The sequence below is a fragment of the Coturnix japonica genome, chromosome 26 (assembly GCF_054131305.1).
Source record: "Coturnix japonica strain WE chromosome 26, WE-NBRP24, whole genome shotgun sequence".
Lineage (NCBI taxonomy): Eukaryota > Metazoa > Chordata > Aves > Galliformes > Phasianidae > Coturnix > Coturnix japonica.
Genome location: NC_140688.1, coordinates 4,450,938 through 4,478,852, shown reverse-complemented (window position 1 = coordinate 4,478,852; position 27,915 = coordinate 4,450,938). Strand labels below are relative to the sequence as shown.

The 27,915-nt window shown below is 38.4% G+C and overlaps 2 protein-coding genes and 1 long non-coding RNA gene across 5 annotated transcripts in view; 2 read left to right on the top strand and 1 right to left on the bottom strand.

The window, feature by feature from the left end:
- LOC146756705 (uncharacterized) overlaps positions 1-27,915 on the bottom strand; it is a 378,411-nt gene that overhangs the window by 230,332 nt on the left and 120,164 nt on the right. The gene's annotated exons all lie outside the window — the stretch shown is intronic.
- LOC146756714 (uncharacterized) lies at positions 450-12,309 on the top strand. Of its 2 annotated transcripts, XM_085524027.1 has the most exons (12): positions 450-603; positions 715-821; positions 1,247-1,384; positions 2,129-2,277; positions 5,090-5,140; positions 7,508-7,541; positions 7,621-7,690; positions 8,933-8,993; positions 9,359-9,543; positions 10,322-10,469; positions 11,353-11,414; positions 12,154-12,309. In XM_085524027.1, the coding sequence occupies exons 1-12, from the start codon at positions 562-564 to the stop codon at positions 12,292-12,294; spliced, it is 1,188 nt and encodes a 395-aa protein (XP_085380153.1). In that variant the 5' UTR covers positions 450-561; the 3' UTR covers positions 12,295-12,309. The 2 variants fall into 2 exon arrangements, with proteins under 2 accessions (XP_085380153.1, XP_085380154.1); XM_085524028.1 differs by lacking the exons at positions 450-603; positions 2,129-2,277; positions 5,090-5,140 and having other exon boundaries at positions 716-821.
- The window catches only part of LOC146756713 (ankyrin repeat domain-containing protein 26-like), a 28,957-nt gene continuing 18,044 nt past the window's right edge, over positions 17,003-27,915 (top strand). Inside the window, exons 1-8 of one of the 2 annotated variants that reach the window (XM_085523977.1) lie at positions 17,004-17,112; positions 20,128-20,345; positions 21,930-22,113; positions 23,697-23,843; positions 24,428-25,384; positions 25,624-25,776; positions 27,046-27,221; positions 27,417-27,483. In XM_085523977.1, the coding sequence (XP_085380103.1) occupies positions 17,077-17,112; positions 20,128-20,345; positions 21,930-22,113; positions 23,697-23,843; positions 24,428-25,384; positions 25,624-25,776; positions 27,046-27,221; positions 27,417-27,483 (1,938 nt within the window). In that variant the 5' untranslated portion in view covers positions 17,004-17,076. Of the gene's footprint in view, positions 17,113-20,127; positions 20,346-21,929; positions 22,114-23,696; positions 23,844-24,427; positions 25,385-25,623; positions 25,777-27,045; positions 27,222-27,416; positions 27,484-27,915 lie in introns of both variants that reach the window. The other variant, XM_085523978.1, reaches the window with a different exon arrangement.

The following is a 27,915-nucleotide window of genomic DNA, read 5'->3' as shown; positions in this document are numbered from 1 at the left end:
AGTGCTGTGCGTCACAGGGCAACCATGGGGCCTGTGATCCATCCTGCCCAGCCCCACAGCACAGGGCTCAGCTGTGACCCAGGAGCAGCCACCATCCTGTCCATGGCAGGGTGACCCTGCGCATGCTTACATCCAACTAATTGGGACCTGAAAATATAACCATGCATCATTTTAGAGGAAAGCGCACGCTAATAGAACTAAATTTGATAGTTTATTCTGTTTTCCAAGCAGGTGTTCCACTTGGGCTCTATATCACGCACTGGCCATGCGGATGTGGTGTACAACTGGAAGAAATCCTTCAGACCCTGAATGCAGGAGAGAATCTGTGATGGGTGAGAGAGGAAATGTGCACCTTGAAGCAGGGAAGGCCCTGCTGGCACAGCCTGTCGCAACCACCACCAACACGGTTTGCTGTTTCTCAAGGGTCAGTAAGTACAATGCCAGAAAGAAAGATGTGCATTGATCCTGCTAGAGCATGGTGCTGATCCGAACCTGGCAGATGCTGGTGGCAACACTGCCCTTCACTTGGCTGCTGTAACTCCTAACACATTTCTAGCAGGGATGTTAATTGAGCACAGTGCCCGTATCAATGCTCAGAATAAGGTACATTTCGATATTCAATAGAGAAGTTCAAAAAGTTGCATTGATATTTTTATTGTAGATTTTTTGTTTGTTTCTTTTGATTTTTAACTTGAATTATTTCTGTTCTTTCAGGACGGATGTACTCCTCTTACTCTTGCTATCTCTGAAAATCACAAAGAAATGGTAGAGCTCCTTCTTAAAAAAGGAGCTGATGTTCACACTCGAGATCCATGTGAAAGGTGAGGAGATGGTCTAAACTCTGCAGGTCACCTTAGTTGTCTTCAGGTTGGACTGATGGGAGGGATGGGAATGAGCATTGAAGTAGAAAGACACAGAGAAAGAGCTCGTTGAGTGACTGGCGAAAGCAGGTCTCAGCTTGGCAGGTGGCATGCATTATTGCATGTTTTCTGCATTGAGAACTGCAAGAAAACATTGTTTCTGGTAGCCGCTGTGGCAGGAAAATTGCTATTGTGCCAGCAACATTGCTGTTATGCCAGAGAGAGTTTTTCAAATTGATGCCAAGTTTGTATGCAAGTGTTGTTAATAAGGAAGCTTTTTTTTCTGTTCATAAAGTGATTTTCTTTGAGATTGAGCAAATGGGAATTAAAATAATTACAATGTCTGACTAAATTGTATGGTTTGTCTTGTATTTTGGATGCTGTAGAACCCCACTTATGACTGCAGCAGCCGGTGGGGAGCTTAAGTTGGTAGAAATACTTCTTCGCTATGGTGCTGAAATTTTCCATAAAGACGTTAATGGATGGACAGCTGAGGACTATGCTATTCTTCATGGAAATGCTAGGTAAACTTTTAAATTTATTGCTAGGTTTTTAGTTATCAGTGTTGAGTTTGAACCTTTTTGGTAACAGCACCAAGTTTAACGGTGCTATTTTGAAGATGTGTTCATTGACATCTTCTCACATATACTGTTCATGTGTCTGGTGTTAATTTGAAAGTTGAGAAAAGGGCTTCTGCTCAAAATTCTCTGTAAGATTTCAAGTGTTTGTTTCTAAGCTGATGTCTGCCTGCTATACACTATTAAAATGTGTCTGTAGCCCACAGACGCAGAAGTTCAACTTGAAAAACTGAAATGTTTGTAAATTCTTCTCAAAACAGAACCCTTGTTATTACTGTCTTCAGTTCCACTGACCAGGAACCACCTGTTTTGTTTCAGAGGAGATCTAGCTGTTATTTCTTTTGTTAAATTACTAAGCAGTTTAACTCCTCCTACACATAAGTATTTTACCCATGGGTGTTCATTCATAAGAGTGGTTGTATTTGTAAAAACTGGACTGCAAAGGGTACCGAGCAGAAGTAAATAACTTCATAGATCTGGATGTGCATCTATAAAATAGATGTGTCCATTATATTTGAGTATGTTACGGTTTGCAAAAAGTAGAGTATGTTACACTTACTGAATATGAAAATTGTTTTGGCTATGGTTATGTTTAGGATGGATAGTATAAGGCTCTTATTATCCCATTAAGTGTTTATGTAGCTATGGGATTATTTTTCCCAAATGCATTTCCTTTTTTGCTCTCCGTAGTCTTAGTAAAACACTGGCAGAATATGCAGACCATGAGAACGCAGGGGAAGCTTCTGCAGGTGCTAAAGGAGGCATCCCTGTGCCAGTGACTCCTCACCAGGCAAGAGCTGCTGGCTTTACGTTGGGTGCAGCTGCTTCGAGCAGAGGAGGTAGGATACTTAACTGTGGTAGAGCTAATGGGCAGAATCGTGGTGGCCCCTTCCTTAGGTTGGTTTGCATCTTTTAAATTCACCGTGCTCAGTGTGGACTTCAGTGGAAGCATCAGGTGGACTGTAATAAGAAGTGTTATGAATGTGTTTGCTTGCTGCTAGTTTACACTGCATCTCCACAGGCTGTGGGGACAGTTGTGATTTGTGTGCACTACATCCATCTGCTCATACAGTTGTCACTTTCAGCACATCAAGTTGCCCATTTATTTAAATTGTCCCTTTAGCAAGGGGGAGGAGGGAAGAGAAGAAACAAAATAGGTTAAAGTAGCCTTGTTTTATGGGTGTGCAATTTTTCTTAGAGATGCTCATTTAGATTGTTGTTCAGAAAATCCAATTGCAAAAGCTGTAGTTTCATCCCAAATAGTAGTTTTATCTTCTGTAGCAGCGAAGCAGCAGATGAATTGCAAGAAGATGCATCTTTTGTTGATTACCACTGGATTTCTGTCACTTTGTTTTAATTTTAATAGTTTCACCTGCATAAAGCTCCTTTTTTGGGAGACATAATTTCTCACCTTCAATTACAATTGCTTTTGTTTGTGTTGTGGAGACGTAACAAAAATTGTCTTGGAAAAATAACTTCATAAGCAACAACAGTACATTGTTTGTATATACCGTATCTTTTTGGACATGGTTTGATTTATAATCAAATAATGTTTTTTTCAATTACTTTTATTTAAAAAAGAAAAAAAAAAAAACAACTGAGAAAGACTTTGTGATCCAGAAAAACTGTTACATTTTCTCATTGCCTTGTAAATAAAAGAAATACATTCCTTCAATGAATTTGTAAAATCCAGGCAGCGTTTATAAGCTCAAATTGCCCTAAATGAATCTTAGAAAGTTGCTATTTTAGTATGAATGAGATTGCCTTGCAGTTTACGTTTCAAGCCCCAACGTACGAGGTTTTATTTGTTCCTTATTTTTAAGGGTTTTGTGAGAATCATGTGTCAGATGGGCAGCAGACTGTTCAAACACAAGTCATTACTTTTTTATTATAAAGACTGAGAAATATGATCAAAGAATACATGGCATATTTTTTCTTCCTGGACTTATCCCAGATGGAAGTATAGATTTTAGACCCAAGTGATGTTGCCTTTGACTTAGGAGCAGTTACTTTGAACTAGAGAGTGGTTGAAAAAGTTTCTTCGTAGCTTGGTTTTGAAGTTTTGTTTGCTTGTTTTTCAGTGGGGCTCGATACAGTTGGTTTAATCATTGAAATACTTTTTTTTATCCAAATCCACTCAGTTGCTACCTTCCATGCACGTAGATAGTTGCTCTGGTACCCCATTGTAAGGACTAACAGGCCTGGGTTAATTTAAAATATGTGATTTGAGGGTTTCTTCTTCCAAGTAGAGGGTACATTTAGACTAGATATCAGGAAGAAATTCTTTACTGTGAGGGGGATGAGACACTGGAACAGGTTGCCCAGAGAGGTTGTAAATGCTCCCTCCCTGCAAGCATTCAAAGCCAAAGGTGCATGGGGCTTTGAGCAACCTGGTCTAGAGGGAGGTGTCCCTGCCTATAGCAGGGAGTTGGATTTAGATGATATTAAAGGTCTGTTCCAACTCAAACCATTCTGTGATTCTCCCTGTGCTCAGTCTCTTAAAGATGACACCAGCATGAGGAGTAGGAGGGAGCAGAGAGAAAGTTCAGTAGCGTAGTAGAAACAATATTGGAATTAATTCTGCAGTCTCTGATTGCATCCACACCCTGAATCATGAGAGTCCTTTTAATATGCCACAGTAACAGTCTTAAAAGTGTCCTTTAGAGGAGAAGCCGGGATGTTGAGAGAGAGACCAGAGAAATACCCACTTTGGAATTCTTTTATTGTCTTTTGCTCTTCTGTTTTATTTTTCTGCTATCTAAAATTTTGACCTTATCCTTTCTGCTACTTTTGTACTTTCTAATTAGAAGAGGAGATTCTGAAGAATGTTGAACAGGTCAGCATTTTTCAACAAGTTTGCTCATGATTATTTGGATGTCAGAACATGAACCCTTTTATTAATCACGTACAGATTGGCTTTCAGAACATATTGAATGACCGATCTCTTAGATTTTAAGTAACAATTTATTTTTGAGGAAAACAGTAGTTGTGCTATTTCTGTTTCTAGTATGTTTGCAGTGACAGTATGTTTGGCCACTGCAGCACATACTAGTGTATTGTTCAGCGTTTCCCTGAGTCATTTGCAATTGGACTTGATAATCTTTTCCAACCTTAGTGTTTCTATGATTAGAGGAATTGTCTCAGCATTGTAAAACTCTTTACAAAAGTAAATTATCACTTCTGTGTGATTTTTATCTCCTGAGGTCAGATAAAACTTTTCCTGTATTCCCTCTTAAGGAAACAGAGAAAAGCCAGAAGGGATGAGAAATCATCTTGAGGTTCTTTTCAACCCAAGCCATCCTATGATTCTTTTAAACTTTCTCTTAAGTGTATGTTTCTGATAGTAGCTGTTTTTCCACAGCACTGCATGTGTATGTGATAAAATCCATGTAAGTAGGACAATCTTCTGCTCCAGAGAAAAGTAATAGATTTATTGTGAAAGAATTTGATGTCAAGGTAGTGTTCCACAGTTTCTCTTTTGACACACAGATGTACACATGCACACAAATGCATGTCATAGTCACAGCGCATTCTCCCAGTGCTGTAGCTTTGTGTGTGTGCTTTTTGTATTTTCCAAACTTGTGAGATTCCGCATTTATTCTGATGTCATTGTTGTCTGTCCTTTCCATGCCTTTCCCTTAATGGATATAGAAATGCAACGGTCCCCTGAGCAGACTCTGAGAACAGGAGAATCGAGTGAAGGTATTCATTCTGCACAGCAGTATTTTAAATACCACACATGTCTTGTGATACACAAATACTTATTCATCATAGGTGCTTATTATCTTGCAGATCTGTATCTTGATGATTTAAGATCTATGAGTTAGAGTGGATTTGGGGCAGCTTTTGTTTCTTTGCATGTTTTGCATGAGTCCCTTATTACTGAATTCAGCATTTGCTTTTATCACTTGTGATAGTGTTGGTTTTGGGGTTGTTTGTTTTGTAATCTGTTCTCCTCTTGCTCAGAAATGGTGATATAGGCTTCAGTTAAAGTGGAAACGGGTCCCTGGAGACTAGATCTCATTTCTGTGTCAGTGCATCATGGCTGTGGTTTTGGTCTAGCTGAAAGCTATCTCATCAAATTCCTGTCTCGCCTTCTAAAGGATAGCAGGATCATTGGCAGTATTTATATGTTGAAAGCAAAAGTGTAGGTAATTTAATGAGCTGTTTTCCTTACTTCTAGTGGTACTCATTGAAGATGTAACTGAAGTCGTTCGTCCAGAATTTAACTGTTCCACACAGCAGCAATTTTCTGTTCTGCGTGGAAAGTTAGCAGATAGAGTCATAGTACTGAGTTAGTTATTTAGCTTTACATACAGCAGGATTCCATTAGCATTTAAGAATATTCTGTGTTTTCTGTAGTGGAAAACATCAAAAATCAGATTGTTAGCATTTGAACCATTTAAGATGCCCTCAGATGGGAAGTTTCAGCCTCTAGCTTTTTTCTCCATGAGATTTCTTTGAACATTTATACTGTACTGCATCTCAGAAAGCTGTGTTCAGATCAGGGAATATTCTCGCATACTGTGTTTAGGAAAGCCAAAATTTGTACACTCATTTGTAGGTTGTTAGTAGTAACCCTTCTTTTTGTTACAATATTTAACAGTTCAGAAACTTCAGGAATTATGATTTCTATGTGGAGATCAGATATGTCTGTTTTCCCTTCTGTGCTGGGAATCAGAAAGTCCTTCTATTATGTTTTAGTTGTTAAGAGGTGTTAGCGCTTCAAAAATTGTGTTCCTAGACTGCAGTTTTCATTAGAACGGTGACCTGAAGGATTTACTGCAGGGCGCTCTCATCAGGGTTGCTAATGATCTGAAGTAAGAGCGATTGTTGGATATGCTTCAGCACAGAGCTGGCATTCAGAGGGACTTCAATGAGCCAGGGCAATAGACTGGCAGGCATCTTAAGAAATCCATCGGGGGCAAATACCAAGACCCATTTGGGGTGAAAAAGCCCCTTCCTACAAAACATGATGGGACTGCACGGCAGGGGAGCAGCTCTGCTGAGAAAGGACACAGACCTGTCAGAAGGCAAGCTGAGCATGAGGCAGCAGGGTGCTCTGGCAGCTAAGGGCTGCAGCTTGCACTGTGCTAAGAGTAGCAAAGCCAGGAGACTGAGAGAAGCGATTGTCAGCCCCTGTTTAGCACTCACTTGACTGTGCCTTGGCTGTAATTTTGAGTTCCTTCTACGTGAGAGGTCGATGGATCAATAGCAAGCTAATTCTCTAGGGAGCCATCATATTTGTGAAGGAGTATTTGCCCTGTGAGAGAGGGCTGAGAAAGTGGACTTACTCAGCCTGAAGAAGAGGCAGCTTTGAAGGGCCCTAACTGCAGCGTCCAATGCAGATGAGAAGACAAAGCCAGATGCTTCCCTGTGATACTTGACAGGAAGCGAAGATGGCAAGAGGTATAAATGGAAGCAAGATGGTTTCTAGCTGGAGATGAAAAGTGTTGCCATGATAAGGATGGCAAAATAGAGAAGTTGTGAACCTTCTCTTGGAGGTGTTCAAGACTAGACTGAATAAAACCCTGACCAACTTTTCCTGACCTCAAAGCTGAGCTGGCTTTAAGTAGTTGGTTGAGAGACTTCCAGAGATCCCTTTTGACCTGACCTATCCTATAGTCTTAGGTGTGAGTTACTACCTTCACTGAACTGATAAAAACTTGGGGGTGTAGTATAGCATGCCCTGCTAATGCTCCTTTTGTCCCAAGTATATCATTTTTTGATTCACTGTAGAGAAATGCTGGTGATTCTTCTAGCTAGGGATAACCTATAGCTCCTGAGTATGCTTTTTGATTTTCTTTGTATTTATAAATATACTTTATTTATAATCCATAGCAAGGTACGGCAGCAAAAAATGGTAGATATTGTAGATATGTCTGATTTGTTTTTCAGTATAATTTGAAAAAGCATTTGTTTTGTAAATACTTTCCTTCATGCTGTTCTTATTGAATTGGCCACTTCAGCTTCTGTACTCTTATGAGCTGTTTTCATGTTAAATGTCTGTATTGGTTAAATTTTAGTATGCAAAATCTAATCTCAACATGTCGATTTATATTTGAACAGCAATGGATGACTTTTTCGAAGGATACTCAACAAGGTGAGTCTTATAAAAATACCAAATGCTTATTTGAGGAATTATTTGAGAGGACCAGTACTTACTTTCGTTGTTTTTGAAGTTCTGAAAAAGAGGGCAGTAATGGCACCTGGAATAATTCTGAGGAAGAAGAACTGGATTTTACAGCCAAGGTATGGTGCCTTTATGGGAAAATAGTTGTGTAAAATAAGTGATTTGAAGGCAATTTCCTATGAGATAGAAGGAAACTCTTTTTCCAGCCAATTCTTTGTTTTTTGTTTTTTGTTTTTTTTTTCCTCCTTAAGAAGAGTCTCTCATCTGCCAACCTTTCTTCTGCTGTAAGTTTTTCCTAAAAATTGTTGCTTTGGCAGAACATGCAGTAGATTTGTGGTTTGAGGCAAAAGAGTAGATATTAAGATAAACTACCACATTGTATTAGTTGTTCATTGAGTGAGATTTGCCAACCCTAGGAATTGATAAGTTAATAAATAACCTGTTCTGTTCTCTTTCAAACTTCACAATTGTTTCCCCTAATTTACATGATAGGATGATTAATGAAAAAGAACACGATAATGAAAAAGAACATTTATTTATCAAAATCTAGTGAAATTGTTCATCACCTGGTTCTCTTTCCTTCCTCACTAGGTTCCTCAAGTGTTCGATACTTGAGTTGCTCAAATAATTATTTTTTCTTTCTTTTTTCCTTCTGTGGGATGACATTCCGTGCTTGTATATAATCTCACACTGCATGACTATCTTCATTTTTTGAATATTTGAACTTTTCTCTTTATAAGCTCCATGTGCTTATCCTGCTGTTTTTATGAATGTTCCAAAGGATTAGCAGTTTTTTCAATGGCGTCTGGAGTATTTAGTCTGTTGCACTGGGATTCTGCAGTGATTAGGAACTTTAGTTTGTTAGTTCAGCACACTCTGTAATGCTGGAGATGTAAGCATGTGTACTTTAAAATTTTTTCTATTTTCTTACATTGATTTTAGGGGAAGTGATTCAAATTTCTAGCATTATTTTGAAATTTACAGATATTTCACTAAGTGGAGTTATATTAACTAATTTATTCTTCAAGCTTCAGGAACTTTAATTGATACTTGAGTTGTGCATACTTACAAGTAAGTAATTGCGAGTGTAGTTGTATTTTACCAATGGATTAAAATACCTTTTTAGAATTGTTACGCATTTACAGATAGTTTTGAATAGTCACTGACTTGTACACAAGAGGAGAGGAATGTTTGTGTAATTAAAGTTGAAGGATCTAGCAAGTATCTGAGTCCTTTCAAAAGGGGACAGCCTGGTTGTATTTACTGTTCAAGATTTGATGTAAGTAAAGGATTTGCTTTAAAACAAAAAAGCAAACAAAAACAGATCAAATAATTCTTTTAAAATGTGTTTTTATTTGCAGAAGCCACAGAAGCCAAACTTGACATCGTTAGTGAATGTTCCCCAAAAGTTCAGAAATAATGGTAAGTTATTTGGAAAGTACTTCATAATGCAATGACATACAAAAGTAAACTTACTAAGTAATTTCATTTCGGTTTTTGTTGTTGTTGTTTTCACTTGGCTGTAGTAATTGAGGAAAGGAGTGTTATAAGAACAGAACAGATGGTCATGTCAGAATAAAATAAGTAAGATAATGGAAATGACCATACTGAGTCCCCTCCTAAGCCTTTGTGTCTGATGTGTCCTTCTCCCATCCTGCCCTTACCTGGCTTCTTTTCCATACAGTCCCAGATGACTACTTTCCTGTGTTTTTAATGGGTAAAATGCCTGCTGCTATTTATATAACCCATTTGATTCCTATTCCTCTTTCCCTTTCTCATGCTTTAAGGTGGTGGTGATAGTTCTAGAATTGAAATTCCTAAGTCACAGAAGAAAAGCCTCAAACAAAAAAAACCAACAGGTGCAAATCTGAGCAGAGGAGAATGTGGAGAGTTGTTGAAACAAGATGTCTCAGATTCAGGCAACCTTGAGGAAGATGAATTGGTGGAAGAGGAAGAAGGGCAGTGCAAAGAGGTACATAATAAATTCCATGAAACACTAAAACAAGAAAGTGAAAACCTGGGCCTAAATAGATATGAGGAAAATCTATGGGCAGCATTTCCCTCAAGCACAAAAGTAAGTGTACAGGGATGATTCAATTGGAAGAGTTTGTTAAGGGTAATACAGGTAAGCGACAGTAAACTATTTTCCTGTTAATACTCAATCACGTATCTGTATTCAATCATTGTATTTTGATACTGAAAACATCTTGTTCATAGCCAAACTCAGACATTATTTTCAATATTTTTATTATGAGATTGGAGAGTTTTGGAAGGAGAAAGACAGGAAACTTCATTCTTTCTGGAATCTGTGCACTTTCTGTTATGTAAAACTGAGGGAATGGATAATATCCATTAGAAGTTGTAGCCATTTAGTAGAATTCATGAGGTAATGACTGGAAATGAAGAAACAAAAGGAAGTTTTGAATGAAATTGAGGGCAGGAAACTAGTGAAATTGTGAGATATGTAGGCAGAAAGAAGACTTTCTGAATAATATCAATGAAACTGCATTTAGATTGACACAAGGAAGTGCTTCTCAGAGGTTTTGCATAGCCAGAGATGAGGTTTACAACATGAGGCACTGCAGTTTAATTGTGCAGATTCCCACTAAAAATTGTAGGCCTTTAGAAACCATGTTGCACTTTGCTTCATTTAAGTCTTACCCAAGAAAACCGTTTTCCAAGTTGTTAATGGGTGGTGAAGTAGATATTGATTTCTGTGCTTTTCAGCTGTTTTGGTCAATCTGTTTTAGAAGGAGTCACCTAAATGGAAAGAAGAACAGGAGAAGGAAGATACTAGAAGGAAGCTGCAAACGACAGTTTTGGGGGATGTGAAACATTCTGTTTCTAGTAATAAACATCAAGTCCGTAAAGTTTCAGAAGACACAGCTTATGCGAGAAGTGAGTTTAAATATGATCCTGATTGCTCCTCTATAAGTATTAATGTTCAGTAAATAAAGTAAAATGATGATTATCCTCAAAGATGATAAACTTTCCTGTTACCTGTGAACCCTAGCCTGCTGTGGTAGAGAAGGTCTGCAGCTTTTGTTTTTTTTCGTTCTTACCTAACGGTCAAAATGGTGGTGCTGGATTCCTAATGATTACGTATGATGCAAGTTTCTTTATTAATTTTGTTGCTGTGTTCTCCTTGATGCCGTCTGAACAAAACAAGAAGCTAATCTAATCTATCTTCTGTGTGACAATATTGTTTCCCTTTCCGATGCTACTATCTGATTGAAAAGCTGTGGTTTTTCAGGGCTTCAGCCAAAAGCAGACCTGAGTCAAACTCAGAGAAGACTCTTCCAGTACCTCGACTTGTTCAGTTGTAGAATGTAGGAGATCTCTCCTTTGCTAAACCTTTGTGGGCTTGAGAGCATGACCAGCTCAGAGAGAGTTGGGTAATTTGGCATAGACCCCAGGGTGTGAAAACAGAAGATACTATTTCCATTGTCTGACTCCAGAGCACTGCTTGTTGCAGTAGACTTCTTCGGAGCATGTGTAGCTATTGGTCAGATGCTGCACAGAACATTGTCCAAACATGGTGAACGTAGCCATGTCAGCTGTCCTGCTTGGGCATCTTCTGCTGGAAAACAGGTGAAGAGGAGTGAAGAGAATACTGTGATGTGACTGGATGTAAAGTTACCCTTGAGTGGGACTCACTGTTTGGTTTGTTCTTTGCTGTAGAATTACTGCTCGTCTTTCAGATCCTTTATTTGACTGATGGGGTATAAAAGTGTAGTGCAGTATATTTCTCAGTGTCTGTATTTCTCCTTTTTTTTTGTAGAAGCCCAACCCACAGTAGGAGCAGAGAAAAAGGAAGAGTCTGATTCTCCTTGGGATTCTGAGGTACTTTCTGTGAAATGTGCATCTCCCCGGTCTGTGGGAGAGCCAGATGAGAACTACGTGAGAGCTTGCCTTTGCGTTGAGCCCTGCCCCTGGTGAGGCTTATTTACCCCATATTGCTGCTGCTCTATGTCCTGTATCTGAGGGTCAACGAAATACTTGTAGTGTAGGTTCTGTGTGGAGATAGTACTGGGACAAAGTTAGGTTAAGCTTCTTGTATCGGCCCTTTGGTTGCAGGCTTTTGAGTTGATTTTCTAGCACAGTAGTGAAACAGAATAACTACTTCCCCTCTAGTCTTTGTTGTTGGGAAAAAAACTAATTCCCCACTCCTTTCTTAAAAATACAAGACTTTCTAGATAGCTTAATCGCTATCAGCTTTGCCTTTTTGGCCTTTAAGCAAATCAAATCTTGCTTTTGCAACGTAGTGATGCACTCACTCAACATTGTGGGACATGTGCCCCAGCAATGTAGGCTGATATTTGAATGCCAGGTGCAAATTTGATGCCAATGTTCAATCAACACAGAGCTGCAGCTTCTTGTTCACAATCAACATCTTGATTTCCTGTGTTAATTTCTTGTGTGGCTCTGTGATTTGCCAGCCTTAATCAACATTATGGAATAGTTTAGATGAATTGTGAGGATTTTTTTGCCCTTTTATTTAAAATGCAAAAGCCTTTGTTAGATTTTATTTTAAAAAAATTGTTTTGTACAAATTCTTACGCGTATGTACTGTATTGTACAGCCGTGTTCTGAAGGTTCAAGGAAAGCATCTCCTCCTGTGTTTCTCCCACCTGCAGTTGAACATGGAGTACGCTTGCAGAGTGTTTCAGGGGAGCACAACAAGGGTAACTATCTCATAGATTGGATTTGTCTGTGTTTATAGACAAGTGAACTTTTTCTTTTGTTTTCCTTGTTAGTCCTGTTGTTCAGTGAGTATGTGCTGTAGCAATGAAGTGCTTGGCTGATGTTAATTAACAGCAGTGAACACTGAACTTGCTGGCCTGCTTGATTAGTCCAGGCGGTTCTTGCGTTCATTATGTATACTTTTTGGATATGTATTTGTTCGGGTGTTTTTCTTTGCTTTAAGTGGTTGCTTAAAGTGGTGGGAGGTGTATCTGGTTTAAGATTTAGCTGTGAACCCTAGCCTGCTGTGGTAGAGAAGGTCTGCAGCTTTTGTTGCTTTTCGTTCTTTCCTAAAGGTCACAAATGGTGGTGCTGGGTTCCTAATGATTATGTATGATGCAAGTTTCTTTATTAATTTTGTTGCTGTGTTCTCCTTGATCTGCACAAAACAAGTAGGTAGTCTAGTGTGCCTTGTGTGTGACACTATTGATTCCCTTTCTAATGGGTACTATCAGATTGAAAAGCTGTGGTTTTTCAGGGCTTCAGCCAAGAGCTGACCTGATTCAAAGTCAGAGAAGACTCTTCCAGTGCCTCACCTTGTTCAGTTGTAAAATGTAGGAGATCTCTCCTGTGCTACTCGTTTGTATGCTTGAGAGCATGACCTCAGAGAGAGGTGGGTGCTTAGGTACTCACCCCAGGGTCTCAGAGCAGAAGATAGTATGTCCGTCTCCAGAGGATATCTTGTTGCTGTAGATGTTTTCAGAGCTCGTGTAGCTATTGGTCAGTTGCTGCTCAGAAGGTGTGGAAGCAGCACTCACGGTGCATTCACTTTTCTCTTAGTGCATTTTATGTGCAAAGAGTTTATTTTGGAAAAGCATGAATAGTCAGCACTCAGGCTGGAATCAGCAGTTATGGTTTTCCAGAGTGGACGCCATTGCTCCTGTCTGGCTCATTCCTGTAAATTTTCCTTGCGTTTCTGTGTGAGTCAATCCTGAGTTTGTTTTACATAATGGAGTAGCTTAGAAGAGAGAACTGACTGTGGTCTGCTCTAGATGGGAGTTTGGTGGTCAGAAGATACTAGACTTTGAAGTGATAAGATTTAAAATGCTTGCAGTGTTCTGGACTGTATTGGAGCTGTGAGCTTCTGTTTCATTCCTAAATGTCAGTTTCTTATGTATGTACCTGGTCAGAAGTTGCAGGATTATGAATCATGGTCAGGTGAGGTATCCCTTGATAGCACTAAGCAAGGAGCCGTGTGTGTTGGCAGCTTCCTCTTAGTGTGAGGTTGTTTTGTATCGTGCTTTTGTGGTATGTCCTGTAGAGTGGAATGTGATAGTAAGTGCCAGATGATGGAGGTGTAGGCAAGAGGGAAGATGACTCAGGGTGTCCATATGCTGAGACTGAAGCATGCTGGAGTTTCTTCCTTAACGTTGTCCCAACACGAGGGACATTGTCATGTCAGCCACCATTCTTATGCATCTTTTGCTGGAAAAGAAATGAAGAGGAGAAAACAGAATACTGTGATGTGACTGGGTGTAAAGCTACCGTTGAGTGTAACTCATTTCTTGGTTTGTCCTTTGCTGTAGTACTGTTACTCATCTTTCAGATCCTTTGTTTGACTGATGGGGTATAAAAGTGGAGTGCAGTAAATTCTCAGTGTCTCTCTTTGTCCATTTTTTTGTAGGTGCTCTGCCAGCAGTAGGAACAGAGAAAAAGGAAGAGTCTGATTCTCCCTGGGATTCTGAGGTACTTTCTGTGATATGTGAATCTCCCCGGTCTGTGGGAGAGCCAGATGAGAACTACGTGAGAGCTTGCCTTTGCGTTGAGCCCCGCCCCTGGTGAGGCTTATTTACCCCATGTTGCTGCTGCTCGATGTCCTGTATCTGAGGGTCATTGAAATACCTGTAGCGTAGGTTCTCTGTTGAGATAGTACTGGGACAAAGTTATGTCAGACTACTTACGTTGGCCTCCTGGCTGCAGGCTTTGGAGTTGATTTTCTAGCACAGTTTTAATACAGCAGTTTATTGCTGCTTTTAAACTTATGAACTTCTCAGGCATATTTTTGTGAGGATTTTTTTTTTTCCTACTATTCAGATCTATTCTGCTGATCCAGTCAGAGTTTAACGGATGCCAATACACTGAGCAACCCAGACATTTAGATTTTTCTGTATAGAACCTCTGTCTTCTCTAGATAGACTTAATCTGATTTTGAAAATCATGTTCAGCAGACACCAAGTGTGCTGGCTGTGTTTATCCTTTCTGTCTGATAATTCTCAAGATGAGAGTGAGCAGGGTCTGTAGCTACTTCCCCTCTAGCCTTTGTTGTTGGGAAAAAAACTAATTCCCCACTCCTTTCTTAAAAATAGAAGACTTTCTAGATAGCTTAATCGCTATCAGCTTTGCCTTTTTGGCCTTTAAGCAAATCAAATCTTGCTTTTGCAACGTAGTGATGCACTCACTCAACATTGTGGGACATGTGCCCCAGCAATGTAGGCTGATATTTGAATGCCAGGTGCAAATTTGATGCCAATGTTCAATCAACACAGAGCTGCAGCTTCTTGTTCACAATCAACATCTTGATTTCCTGTGTTAATTTCTTGTGTGGCTCTGTGATTTGCCAGCCTTAATCAACATTATGGAATAGTTTAGATGAATTGTGAGGATTTTTTTGCCCTTTTATTTAAAATGCAAAAGCCTTTGTTAGATTTTATTTTAAAAAAATTGTTTTGTACAAATTCTTACGCGTATGTACTGTATTGTACAGCCGTGTTCTGAAGGTTCAAGGAAAGCATCTCCTCCTGTGTTTCTCCCACCTGCAGTTGAACATGGAGTACGCTTGCAGAGTGTTTCAGGGGAGCACAACAAGGGTAACTATCTCATAGATTGGATTTGTCTGTGTTTATAGACAAGTGAACTTTTTCTTTTGTTTTCCTTGTTAGTCCTGTTGTTCAGTGAGTATGTACTGTAGCAATGAAGTGCTTGGCTGATGTTAATTAACAGCAGTGAACACTGAACTTGCTGGCCTGCTTGATTAGTCCAGGCGGTTCTTGCGTTCATTATGTATACTTTTTTGATATGTATTTGTTCGGGTGTTTTTCTTTGCTTTAAGTGGTTGCTTAAAGTGGTGAGAGTGGTATCTGGTTTAAGATTTATCTGTCTGAGGATTTGGATATTTCTGGATAATCAGCAGAAGAAAAATATCATTTGGTTGATCTTTTTGTTTGTTTATTTAATTTTTTTTAGTTTCCTGTTTTTCTTTAAAAACTAAAATATGTGGGCAAATTCTTGTTATGTTTCTGCGGGTTTCCACCTGCAGCTCATGGCATTTGCTTTATGACCATCCTGATTGATCATAAGTGTGCTGGAAAGTTTTGCTATTGGAATAAAGCTTTTATCTTTTTGAGAGTGCTTTGGCAATGTGGCTTATAATATGGATTCAATGACATAGCCTAAAAGGCAAGTCCAATTTTATTTTTGTAAGCAGACACCAAATCTTAGCAAGCTTCTGGAATCCATAAATCAACTTACCAATTGTCTTTAATGTCTGCTTCATATGATTCTGCTAAGCTTGAAATCAGTGTGGGAGGGGTGAAGAGGTGACTGTGGTAGTCTTTCTAATGTATTTCCATGTTACTTGACCACCTAGTGTTCGAAAATCAAGTCTTGATGATTTGTTTTTAGTATTTATTTAGATTTATTATCTGTCTGAATGCGATCTCTTTTCACTAACATATCAGATACACCACTCGGCATCACTTCCCTGTCTACCAAAGAATCCATCCATGATATTTCTCCAATTTAGAGAGATGAGCTCTCTAGGTAGCTAACATCAGTTGCTATTTCTTTATCCTCCACTCTAGTCACTCCATAATAGAAGGTTGTCTGGGCCTTGGAAAGTACCTCCTTTCTTAAACTCTTTAAAAACAAGTGTGATGTTTCCCTTTCTCCTGTCACTAAGGGTTTTACCTGACTGCCACAACTCTTTAAATATGGTGGATAGTGACTTAGCAACCTAATTTACCCATGATCTTGGAGGTCTTTTCCATCCTTTGTGTTTCTGTGATTCTGTGAGTTCTTGTTTTGTCTGTTTTATGTAGTCATGTGAAATGTAGTCCAGTGATGGTGTGGGACGTGGCAAAGTTAGATAGGAAAAACAGTCTTTTCATAGCTCATTTTATGTCATCATTTCATGTATTTTCTGTTCATCCTTCCTCGTGTCTGTTTTTTTTCTATAATCCATGTATTTGCTCAAAGATCAGGTATTAAGAAATATATGTGAAAGTTTGTCTCAAACTCCTATGTTTGGGTTTCAGCAAGCTGTATTTCTTTTGCAGAGTGTTATAATTCTTATGGTACAAGTATTTCTAACTCTAAAAGGGTTAAACGAGACCCTTTGTGGCACAAAACAAGGAGAAATGAAAGTAGCTAGAGGAATCTAGCCGATTGCTGTCTAGCATACAGTGTGTCATGTATGTATAAATATAGTTCTACATGTAAACCATTTGAGATTCTTAAAGGTGTATTTCTGACTGATTTTCATCAAATTTCCCTTAGGAATGAAAGGGAAAATGCCCTGAGAGGGATTAGTTCGCACAGAGGCATCTTCAAACTGTTTTGTAATATTATGTTCAAATCGTAAATAATCATACGCTTGAGAGGCTGTGTTAGTTTGTGCTATTTTCTCACAAATGCAATGATTCAGGATGTACTCTAGGTATAATTAATTTGTAATAAGTCATGTTCGTTATAAAGATGTAATTTTTTCACTGTAGGTGAGCGCTCAGAATCTACCGTTCATGTGTCATCATCAGCTAAAAAAGAGATGGTCAAGGATGCCACTGAAAACTTTGGGAGGCAGGTATGTGAAACCAAATATTGTGTTTTTCCTTGCGTGCAATTCTGAGAAACAGTGCAGTCATGTGGTGGGTTTTTTGTTTTTTCCTATGCAAAATACATACTCATTTGGGAGCAAAATTTTATATCATGTGATTATTTCTTTGACAAAACACGCCAGATTTTCCTCTGTGTATTAGAAAGATTAAGTAAAAACCTGAAATATGATCTGTCAGTGCTTTCTCTGCCTCTGCAAAATATCTCCTTATCTGATCAAGTTAGTAAGTGTTCGAAAATATTTTTTGAAGATCATTATGGAGGAATATAGGCTAGGCGTCCTGTTTGTATTGAGCATACAGGACTGGGTAGGGATCTTCATTGAGTGTCTGGAGTCTTCTGTAATACCTCAAGGGAAGTGGAGGAAGTAATATCATCATACATCCAAGGCACTGTGGAAGAGGGATGTGATTCGTTTCAGCAGGTAGAGAGTGGAACTTAAGTATTGGAAGGTGGTAGCAGATGTGCAAAGTGAATGGAGCTTGGAAATGAAGTGGCTGAGGCAGGTGGTGACTGAGATGCTCTCCATTGTGAAAGATTTTTGTGGAGTTACGATGTGGAAGGAGAAAAGGGCCTCTATAACCAGAGTAAGAAGGACAATAGTTGTGGTTCCTTGGGATGCCAAGGCTGCAGACCTTGTTCAGAAGGGAACACAAACCAAGGGCAACTTTGCAGGGACTGTGAAGTCAGAGATAGTGAGAAGGCTGGAGAGAGGAGCTGGTCAGTGAGCTTGAGGCATGGTACCGTTTGGATAGATGTCTCAGTTCTTGATTTTGGGCTGAGGGCAGGAATGAACAGGTATTCCTTGTAAATATTTGTCTTGGGAGCTTGGAATAGAATTTAATAATTCTGACTCTGAGGAGCATAAGTGATTGTAATGTAGCCAGTCCCTTGTGGTGGTTAGTAAAAAAGCTTGTTATGATCACTCACGCTTGTTATGAACGCTCACCAGCAGGGGGTTTAAAGGGACAGTCAGTAGAAAGTAATGGAGTATGGGAAAATTTGGGCAGTTGTGTTTTCTGTTGTTACTGATTGGTTTTGATCTGTTTGATTGGTTTATGTTTGTAAACTAGATCCTTCTGTTTTGAGGAAAAAATAAATAAGGTATCTTTGTTTTGTTGTTGTTGTATGATGGGATGAGTTTGCAATGTAAATTATATGGCTTAACGGTAATTTCATTTTTCTTGGTAATTTTTCTGTCTTTACCTGCTTACTTAAGGATAAATATGTTTTAGAAACTTGATAGAAAATACAGCACATGAAAAGCAGACTGACAAAGCAGAAATTTCTCATCAGGAAGCCCTAGCAGAAAATGAGGAATCCCACAGTGCTGACAAGCAGTTAAGTCTAAAGCTGTGGGAAGAAAGATACAAAAAATGTGGATTGAAAAAGAGAAAAGGGAGTTGAAAAGAAATTTTACAAACATTACAGCAGAGCTGAAGCAGCTGTTTGGTGAAATTAATGAATCTGAGAAAGCTCCATCCCTTGTGGCAGAAGTGTCAGAAGATGACCTCATTGAAGAATTGAAGAGTCTTTGTGTTTCGTCTTGTGTGACAGAATCAAGTGATAAGTTAGAAAGTAAAGGTGAATTTGGAGATGTGAAACTTAATGTAGACCTAAAAGAACCCAAACCTGAAATAGTTATTCCGAGTCTCTGTGTCCTTCCTGATCACAATAACTTAAATGCGAGCATGGAAAATACCTGGAGAATACCAGATGAAGAAGGCTGCACTAATTACACAGATAATACAAAAGTACATCTATCAAAAGCAGAGGAAATGGAAGAGAATGAGAATGGGATTAGTAGAGATGTAGAGGGAAGTCCTGAGTATTCCCTGAGACATTGTTTAAAAACAAATATTTGGGATGACATTTCTAATAATCTTCCTAATATAAGACCTGTTTCCACAAATGGTGAAAGTACACTTGGCTTTATAAGTGAGAAGAAAATTGGCAAGGACATCTGTCTTAGTGACAGTGTTCCCAGAGACTGCCTTATCAAAAACAAGGAAATAGGAGAAACAGAAATCGAAAATCTTTTCCCGCATGCTCAGCAACCTTGTGGCATGCTGAAAAGGAATCTGGATGAAGAACTAAAACAAGATGTGGAAAGATTTAAGAGTAAGGTAGGAATGCTGCAAATGGTATTCCTGGCTTTGGAAAAAGAGAAGGTAGAGCTACAAAAAGAGGTAGAAGTTCACCTGCTTTTCCTTATTCTTTAGTCTTTCTCAGTATCGGTGGTCCTGTTCATGTTAGCTATTGATCATTAAAAGAAGGTGCTTTGTGCAAATTGGTTTTTTTGTCTTAAGAGAAGAACGTTACTCATAAATAAGGAAAACAGTGGAGAACTGTGCTTTTCCCCATAATGTAATCAGAAGGTTTTGAGAAAGCAAAGTGTATTGTTTCAGTTTGACAATAGGTGGCAGTCATTTCCAGTGTAAGTAGTTATCACCTCATTACCATAAAAAGAAATTCATACAAGTACACCAGTTTTGATTGTCGATCAAGGAATGAAAATAGCTTCTGAACAGGGTCTTGATTTATCTCTTCATTTGCTGTGGTTTGTGCATGGTGTGCCTTCATTGCCTCTCACTAAAATTCCTGATTGCTGTGAAGCTGTTTCTGCTTTTGAGTTCAGTTTGCTTTTTTCCTCATCATTAAGGAAGTACGACATCATACATCCACTCATACTTTGTGTTTCTACAACTACTGTTGTGTAGTCCATCTGATTTCTTACCCATCAGTAATGCTTCTATTGTTTGTTTCCTTAGGGCTGCTTTGCTTTTTTGTTTTTGTTTGATTGTTATACTTCAAATCAAGAGTGAATTCAGAGTATATTTGTTGACTTGGTACATTTTGTAGAGTAATTTTGGGGGAAAATCTTTTTTATTTTACATTATTTTAAAAGTCAAGCTTAGATTATTTGGTCTTGGATCTCCTTTAGAATCAGAAAAATATATGAAGCTTAATTTTCTCTTCATAGGTTGAGAAGGAAAAAAGGAAGCAGAAACATTTCAAAATGCAAGCAGTGGAGAAACAGGAAAGTCTTGATAAATCAAATACACCAGTGGGCAATATTACCCATCAACCAGTAAAAGAAAAGCTTGCTCTAAGGAAGAATGAAAAAATGATAGAAGAAAAACACACAAAGAATTCTTCATCTGAGGAGAGACCAAAATTACTTGAAATGCCAGTAAAAGGGTAAGCTAATAAAATAATCCGTAGAATTAGATTGTTTTAAATCTTGTAATTGAAGCACTTTCCTCGGTATTGAAAGCTATGCTGAGTAGTCCCCTGCTCCCCAAACTGTTTTAAAAGTATATTTTTCAAAGAACTAAATGCACAGTGGAGGTTCAGATTAATTTTGCTGGAGGTGATAGAGGTCTTAATCACAGAATCATAGAATGGCCCAGGTTCAAAAGGACCACAATGATCATCTAGTTTCAACCCCCCTGCTATGTGCAGGGTCACCAACCACCAGACCAGGCTTCCCAGAGAATTTCTTCCTTAACACTGACTCTAATCGTGTCTTTAGAATCTTACCTCCTATGCCTAATAAATTAATCAAGAACGAATTCAAAGCCCTTGCACGTGGGATGGAGGAACCCCTTGTGTACACAGTGAAATGCTCTGGCTGGTGAGCTGATTCGCTGAGAAGCCTCTGGGGGCTTTGGCAGAGATTAAGTGCAACATGAGTCAGAATGATCTTGCAGCTGAGAAGGCCAGCAGCATCCTGGGTTGCAGAGTCAAGAAGCTGAAGGGAGGAGTCCATCCCTACTTAGCATCTAGTTGGTCTGTGTCTGGAGCACTGGGTCCAACTTTTGGCCTCCAAGTACTTGTGTGCATTTCTTTTTATGGCCTTCAAGAGATCGTAGTCAACATGTGTGAGTTCAGTAGAGGCTTTCCAGGCTGATCACAGAGCATGAAACTCTGTGAGAATAAGCTGAGGGAAATAAACTTCAGGATGTGCCTGCAGTCTCCCAGTACATGGAAGGGGATTGTAAGTAAGACAAAGCCGTTCCTGATTTGTCCTGGATTTGATTCTAAACATTTTTCAGAATTCCCAAACATCTGTAAATAGAAGGAATTAATTTTTTCTTCTATGTAAAATCTCAAAACAGTATTAGCTATACATGATAAAAGCTGTACTTTTTGGGAAGCTAAAGACTACATGTAAATCTTTCTCCTTTAGAATAAGCTGCTTCAATACTGATGTTACAGCCAATGTTTTGAACTACTTGTTAGTGGTTGCTGATATTCAAATCTTTTTTTGAACACTATCCTTATCCTTTAATTTATTAAAAGAAATGAAAAGGTTCATCCGCACATGGTAAGCAGTTGTTATAGTCTTAGGGAAGGCTTCTTAAAAGTTTTTGATTTGTCTTAGATAAGTGATGTGATGTTTTATCGGTATTACTTGCAGTCATTATGAATCTGTACTATATAGGTGATGATCAACTTATTAAAAACAGTGTATTTTTGTTAGTAAAAGTTCGTGGTTTACTGTTCATGTTTACCTATGTCGACATGGAAATACATGATGAATTTTGTACATCACTTAAGGGCTTATTTGTCAGTCTTGTGCAGCTCATGTATAACGTGTCTTCCACCACTAATGGAATGAAATTAGAGTGATGTTAAAAGTTTAAAATTGCAGAAAAACTTCTATATTTGAAAAGGTGTGACATTTCTACAGTTTTGAGTTGTTTCTCCTGGTTCATGATGTGGCATATTTACTTTTTTGTCAGTGCTTTAATTCCTCAAATACTCTCTTTTAAATCCCAGATTTTCTGTGAAACAAGAAGAGGAAAAGAGACATAGAGCTGAAATGCGATATGAAAAAACAAGAAAGCAACTAAAGAGGGAAAAGGATCAATATTCTAGAGAGACAGAGGAAAAACAACAACTTGAGTTTCGTGTAAGGAATTTAGAAACAGAGTTAATAACGCTGAAACAGCTCAAGAAACAGGTATATTAAATATATATCTTCTGTTTTTCTGTTTCTTTCAAACTGATATTTTATGCTAGTATGTTCAACTTGTTGGTGAAAGAGACATTAGGCAATTATCTTGGTGCATTTTGAGGACCATTGTCATGAAACCAGCGTGAACAAACAAGTTCATGATACCTTTTCACATTTTTCAGAATTATAGTTTGGTTTGTGCTTCAGGCAAAGCTTCTCTTTGAGTTATTTTTCCTAATTACTACAGAACTCTGTGCGCGTGTGTGTATATGTATGTCTATATCTATATATCTATATATATATTATATGTGTATATATATATATATAATGTTTTTATTATTATTGTTTTTTTTCTTCAGAAGGAAATTACAGTTACTGTTTGTAGTATTCTTTCAAGTATACTTACATGAATTTAAATTTAGGCCTAAATGTTACTGTTTACCTGATAATCTGTAAATTGCCTCAGTTGCTTACAATCAAGACTGAATCCAGAAAAACTCTCACCTTTATTTTTATTACAAGTTTAGTGGCTTATTTAATGCAATTGAGATGATGATGTTCTCACTGTACACAACCTGCATGAATTCTTCAGTTCTTACATACAGTTTTGAGGGTCTTTTCACTGGCCTTTACCTACTTTTCAGCATTCCTGTCATGGTTCTACGCAGTTTGAAATATACCTCGGAAATTCGGTCTGTTGTGTTGTATTTTTCCCCATAGATAGTAAGCCTCAAATTTTCAGAACTTGTATTTGCAAACATATTAAGAACATGTGAAAGTGGTCATTAAGGATCCTCAGTGGCCACGTTGCTCTGGCAGAAGCAGTAAGTAGTTAGCATCACCTCTTTCAGTCTGCCTGGATTTAACAGGGACATCATTGGCATTAGTTTACCTCCTGGTCTGCTGTTCAGCTGGTCAGTCCTCTTCTGTGTCTCACTTCATTAATAGCCTTTGGAAATCTCATACAACTCAATTTATCCAGCAGTATTGCTAGATTTTGGTAAACTGAAAATGGATTGGCACATTTTCTGAAGCATTTCTAAATATTAGTAGAAGAGATGTAGACTTAAGACCTTGCAGTGGGGTAAAGTAAGTGTAGTTATTGTGCTTTTGGAAATCTTAGTCATTTGTTTTGTGCAGTTCTTAGTGTTAGTGCTCATATTGATGAATAGATGTTTTTAAATCTTTGACTGTAAGCATATGAGTGTCCATCTCTGGTTTTAGTATGTATATATAGTTTGTTAGAAAGATAACTTGGGTTTCTACTTAAACTCTGTATGTTTCCAAGAATAGTAGTTCTAGTTTGTTTGTTTTTTTCTTGTGTTATAGAGGGAGATTCATTAAGTATAAAACTTCTATGATGCTGATTTGTGCAAAGGACTCACACTATCCTTATAACTTTCAATTCAGATAAATCTAAAGATGTTTGTTTGCAAACATGGAAAATTGATATGCAGGTCATTCTATGATTTTATGAGAAATGACTCTTAATAGAATTAATAGAATGTAAGAATAAAAAGAATGAAATAGGAAGGTATTGCTAATTCTGATTTTGTTCAAGATTCACAAGTTCAACTATATTACTGTAGGTTGAAGAAGAGCGTGATGAAACACAGAGACAGCTCTCTAATGAAAGGAGTGCTAGAGCTCTGCAAGAAGGAATTTTGAGCAACCACCTGTGGAGACAGAAGGAGCTGGAAGAAGAGACAAGAAAAACTATTGGGAAAAATTCAGAGGTAAGCAGTTCCATTCCTAATTAATTTGGTTATACTTCACTGTGCTCATTCTAAAACCTTAAGAAAAATAACCTTTTGTGCCTTTTCGTGGATTATCTACAGTTTATCAATATAACCAAATTTTGTTACTGTTGTCTAAAAACTCTGAATAGCATCATCAATCCCACATAGACCTGAATTGCATGTGGAAGTAGGAAGCCACTGGAAAATAAGACATTGTGTTCCCAGTCTCTTAAACTGCCTGCTGTTCTTCACTGTATAGTTGTTACAATCATTTCTAAGGTTTCTACCCGTGAAATGTCCAGATATCTGGAGATTCACTAGGAAAGAAGCTGGCTGAGGCTGTTTGTGATCCTATTACTTGGCTTTTGAATTCGTTATTATACTGTCATCACTTTCTTGTTTCCATGTCCTTCATCTTTTTGCTTAATAAATTATTTTTATCACAGCCCATGAGTTCTGTTTTGTTTCCTGTTCTCTCCCTCATCCCACTTAGTGATGAGAGTGTGGTGCCTAGCTGCCTGATGGGTTAAACCTGAATTTATTTCCCAACTAACTATTCATTATTGTCCTTTATCACACAGAAATCTGACACTAATGACAGAGAAAAGGATCTGCTACACAGAAATCAGTTACTGCAAGAAGAGATTGCTATGCTAAGACTAGAACTCGATCAAGTAAAACTTAAGCACCAGGAGGATGAAGGAAAATACTTAGAGGAAAATGAGTCTTTGAAAGAAAAGAATGATTCTCTTCAGAAGGAACTTAAACTGAGTGAGGAAACCTTAACACAGACAGTATTTCAGTACAATGGACAGCTGAATTTACTCAAGACGGAATCTGCAATGCTAACTTCCAAGCTTGAACAGAAAAAAGAAAGCAAAGACAGACTGGAAACAGAGATTGAATCATTCTGTTCCCGCTTGCATGCAGTGGTTCAAGATCTCGAACATCATCAGTCATTGAAAAGTGATGCCGAACGAACATTTCAGAGAGAACGTGATGAATGGCTTCGTTTACAAGACAAGCTCCATCGTGAGCTCTCTGAGGTGCGAGAGAGCAACAAGAGCTTGTCTCAGCAGCTGAGTAAAACGGAAAGCAAAGTTAATAGTCTAGAAAACGAGCTTCACCAGTTGGAACAAACACTTCGAGAAAAAACACTGCTTTTAGAAATGACACAAAAAGACTTAAATCAAGCCCAGTGTCAAGCAAAAGAAAATGAGCATGCGTGGCAACTTGAGAAAGATCAAGTCAGTAAATTTATGATAAAGCATGAATCTATGCAGGAACAATTGGCCCAGCTCCAAAGTGAAAACCTTTTACTCCGTCAGCAGCTGGAAGATTTGCGGAACAAGGAGATCATCAAAGAAAAGGTTGTGAATGATGTCCAGGACAGATTTCATGATATGTTCAACAAACTCAGAGCTGACAGTGAAAAGCAGGTTTACCTCATGGAAGAGAGAAACAAGGAATTAAATACCAAGTGTACTGATTTAAAGGAACAAGTCTTTAAATATGAGACTGACAAAGTAGAAAGAGAGGTAAGCTATACAATTAGAATAAATTAAAATGTTTCAATTCATAAAATGATTTTGTATTTCTAAAATGCATCAGGTGTAAGTTTTACACATAGGACCAAATTGTGTTGTTTTGTTGTGGTTCATTGTTTTTTCTCTTAGAATTAAGGAGGACCGGTAAATGACTGAACTGTATAATATAGTCAGTTTAAAGGAGTAAAGTCAAGTTTCATGTTTTTCCTCATGTTTATCTGTTTCCTAAGGGTTTGGTCAGACAGCTGCAGCAGGAGCTTGCTGATGCTCTTAAAAAGCAGTCTATGTCAGAAGCTTCCCTTGTAGTTACTACATGCTACCGCAGTGACCTTGAGGAAGACAAATTGCACTTGCAGAAGGAACTGGACAGGATTAAAGCTAAGGTACAGAGAGGCTGTAACTTACACATAAAATCTGAGGGTGATTTTTCCCTGTTTCTGGTGAAGAAGAGAAAAATAATGTTCTGAGAGCAAGTACCAGAGAGAGCTAAGGAGGTTAGCAGTGATACCCTGTCATAATTCATGAAGCTGGTGAAATCTTTGCCAGCTGGCCTCCTCCTCTGTAGTGAAAGATAAGTGTTACTAGAATCATCAAAAAGCCAACTAGTTTCTTTTGCAAGTAGGAGCCGTTCTTCAGCCCCACAGCTAAAGTTCTTCTTGTGGCTCCAGGGTGTTGTAGCAGTGTTCTTTCTTTTCCCAACTTACTTCCCTCTCCTGGTGTCAAACACAATTAAGAATTTATTTGTGGATGGGATGTGTACAAACTACCAACTATCTGAAGCAACATTACACAGGTGCTCTGAATTTACAAATTGTTTTTCTGTGTCTTATAAGGTTGGTTGTAAACACTATAAGGTGGTCTTTATCCCCTTAGTCTTCTCAACTTGCCCCTTGTCATCTGTGATCACAGTCATGCCTGTGCCAAATCAGAGCAGAGAGTTCAAAGTATAAGCAAATGTCCTCCTATCCTAGAAATAAATTCAGGGGTATAGATTTAAAGACAAGTATATGAACTGCATTGTTCTGTGCACTTGGTGTCCATGACTGGGTGGTCTTCGACACAAAGTCATTATGTCTTTAACTGGAGAAGATCTGTATTTGATAAGCTGCTTTGCAAAATGACCTGGTGTCTCAGCAGGTTATCGCTTTTGGTTTGGCCAAGTTTGGTGTCTGATTTCTGAGAAAAAGTAGAAATACTGGACAGCTGAATTTGAGTTTTTCTTTTTTGCTCTCTGTGAGAGTTGTGGGTTTTTTCTGAAACATCTACCATAATAACATACTAATGAGCTGTGAAATCACTTTAGGAAAAGGATGAGGTTTTTTTGGTTAATATTTTCGATAGAATAGCAAACAAGTAATTTCAGGATGTCACAAGCCACTGAGAAGGTAGGATTGGCAGTGTCAATGCTCATAATGGTGTTATAGAAAATCCTTTGTACAGATGGGAGAGGCCAGTGTCACAGATGATGAAATATCATCTGTTATTGTTCATTTGCTAAGAGAAATGAAGGCTTGAATGAATTGGAAACGATTCCAGTACTTTGGGTAGGGGGTGTATGTAGAAACATGCAATATCCAAATTCTTCAGTGCTCACTGAGCTCTCTATACTGAACCTAACCGGGCTGCTGAGGATTCTCATTGCTACTTTACAGTTACATGACTCTGAAAAACAGCGTATTCAATATGAGCGTTGCATTCAAGATTTGAAGACTGACCTAGATAATAAGGAAAGACAAATATCAGCTTCTAACCAAAAAATGAAAGACCTTCTGTTAGCAGCTTCCAGAAGCAGTTCTACAATAAAGCAGCTGGAAGAACATGTCCAACGGTAAGAAAATAACAGAGTGAAGCAAGGTTTTGCTTTCTGGGATTCTCTGAAAACGTCAGAATTGCCTTGTTGCATCATCAGGGTAAAACATGATTTTAAAAGAAGCTCTTGCTTTAAATAGCATTCTTTCACACCATTCTTTTGCAGTGTGCGCTATTATGGATTTGTCTAATAAGATCTGTGCTTCTCTTTAAGGCTTGAAATGGAAAATGCCAGGGTGGAAGCTGCTGCGCAACACCAGGACAAGAGAACTGAAGCCTCAGTAAGCCAGTCATAAACTTCCCTTTTATTTATTTATTTTTTATTTTTTTATGTGAGCTTCTGAGCCTATTTAGATATTTTTCGTGGGGAAGTTATGTGGTTTTCCTGGGGATCATAGGGGAGCTGAGTCATCTGAGCTGTGGTGTGACTGTAGGGTACTCTGAAAATCCTGATGGTCTATTCTCCAGTTTTGAGAGTTTTCCCATAAGGTAAAGGTTGTAAATCTCCACCTTTCACTGCTGCCATTTCTGTCTTTGCAGTAGTATGAAAATGTTTGTGTTAATCAGCATGATTCTTTTGATGGATAGGACGGACAGTGTCAGCAGGAGGGAGATGTGTGGTTGAGATCTGGGAGGGGAAACCTGGATGTGAGAAATCTATTTTATCTTCAGAGCTTTGTCATAGTTTCCACCTGAGCTCATTAGGTTCTTTT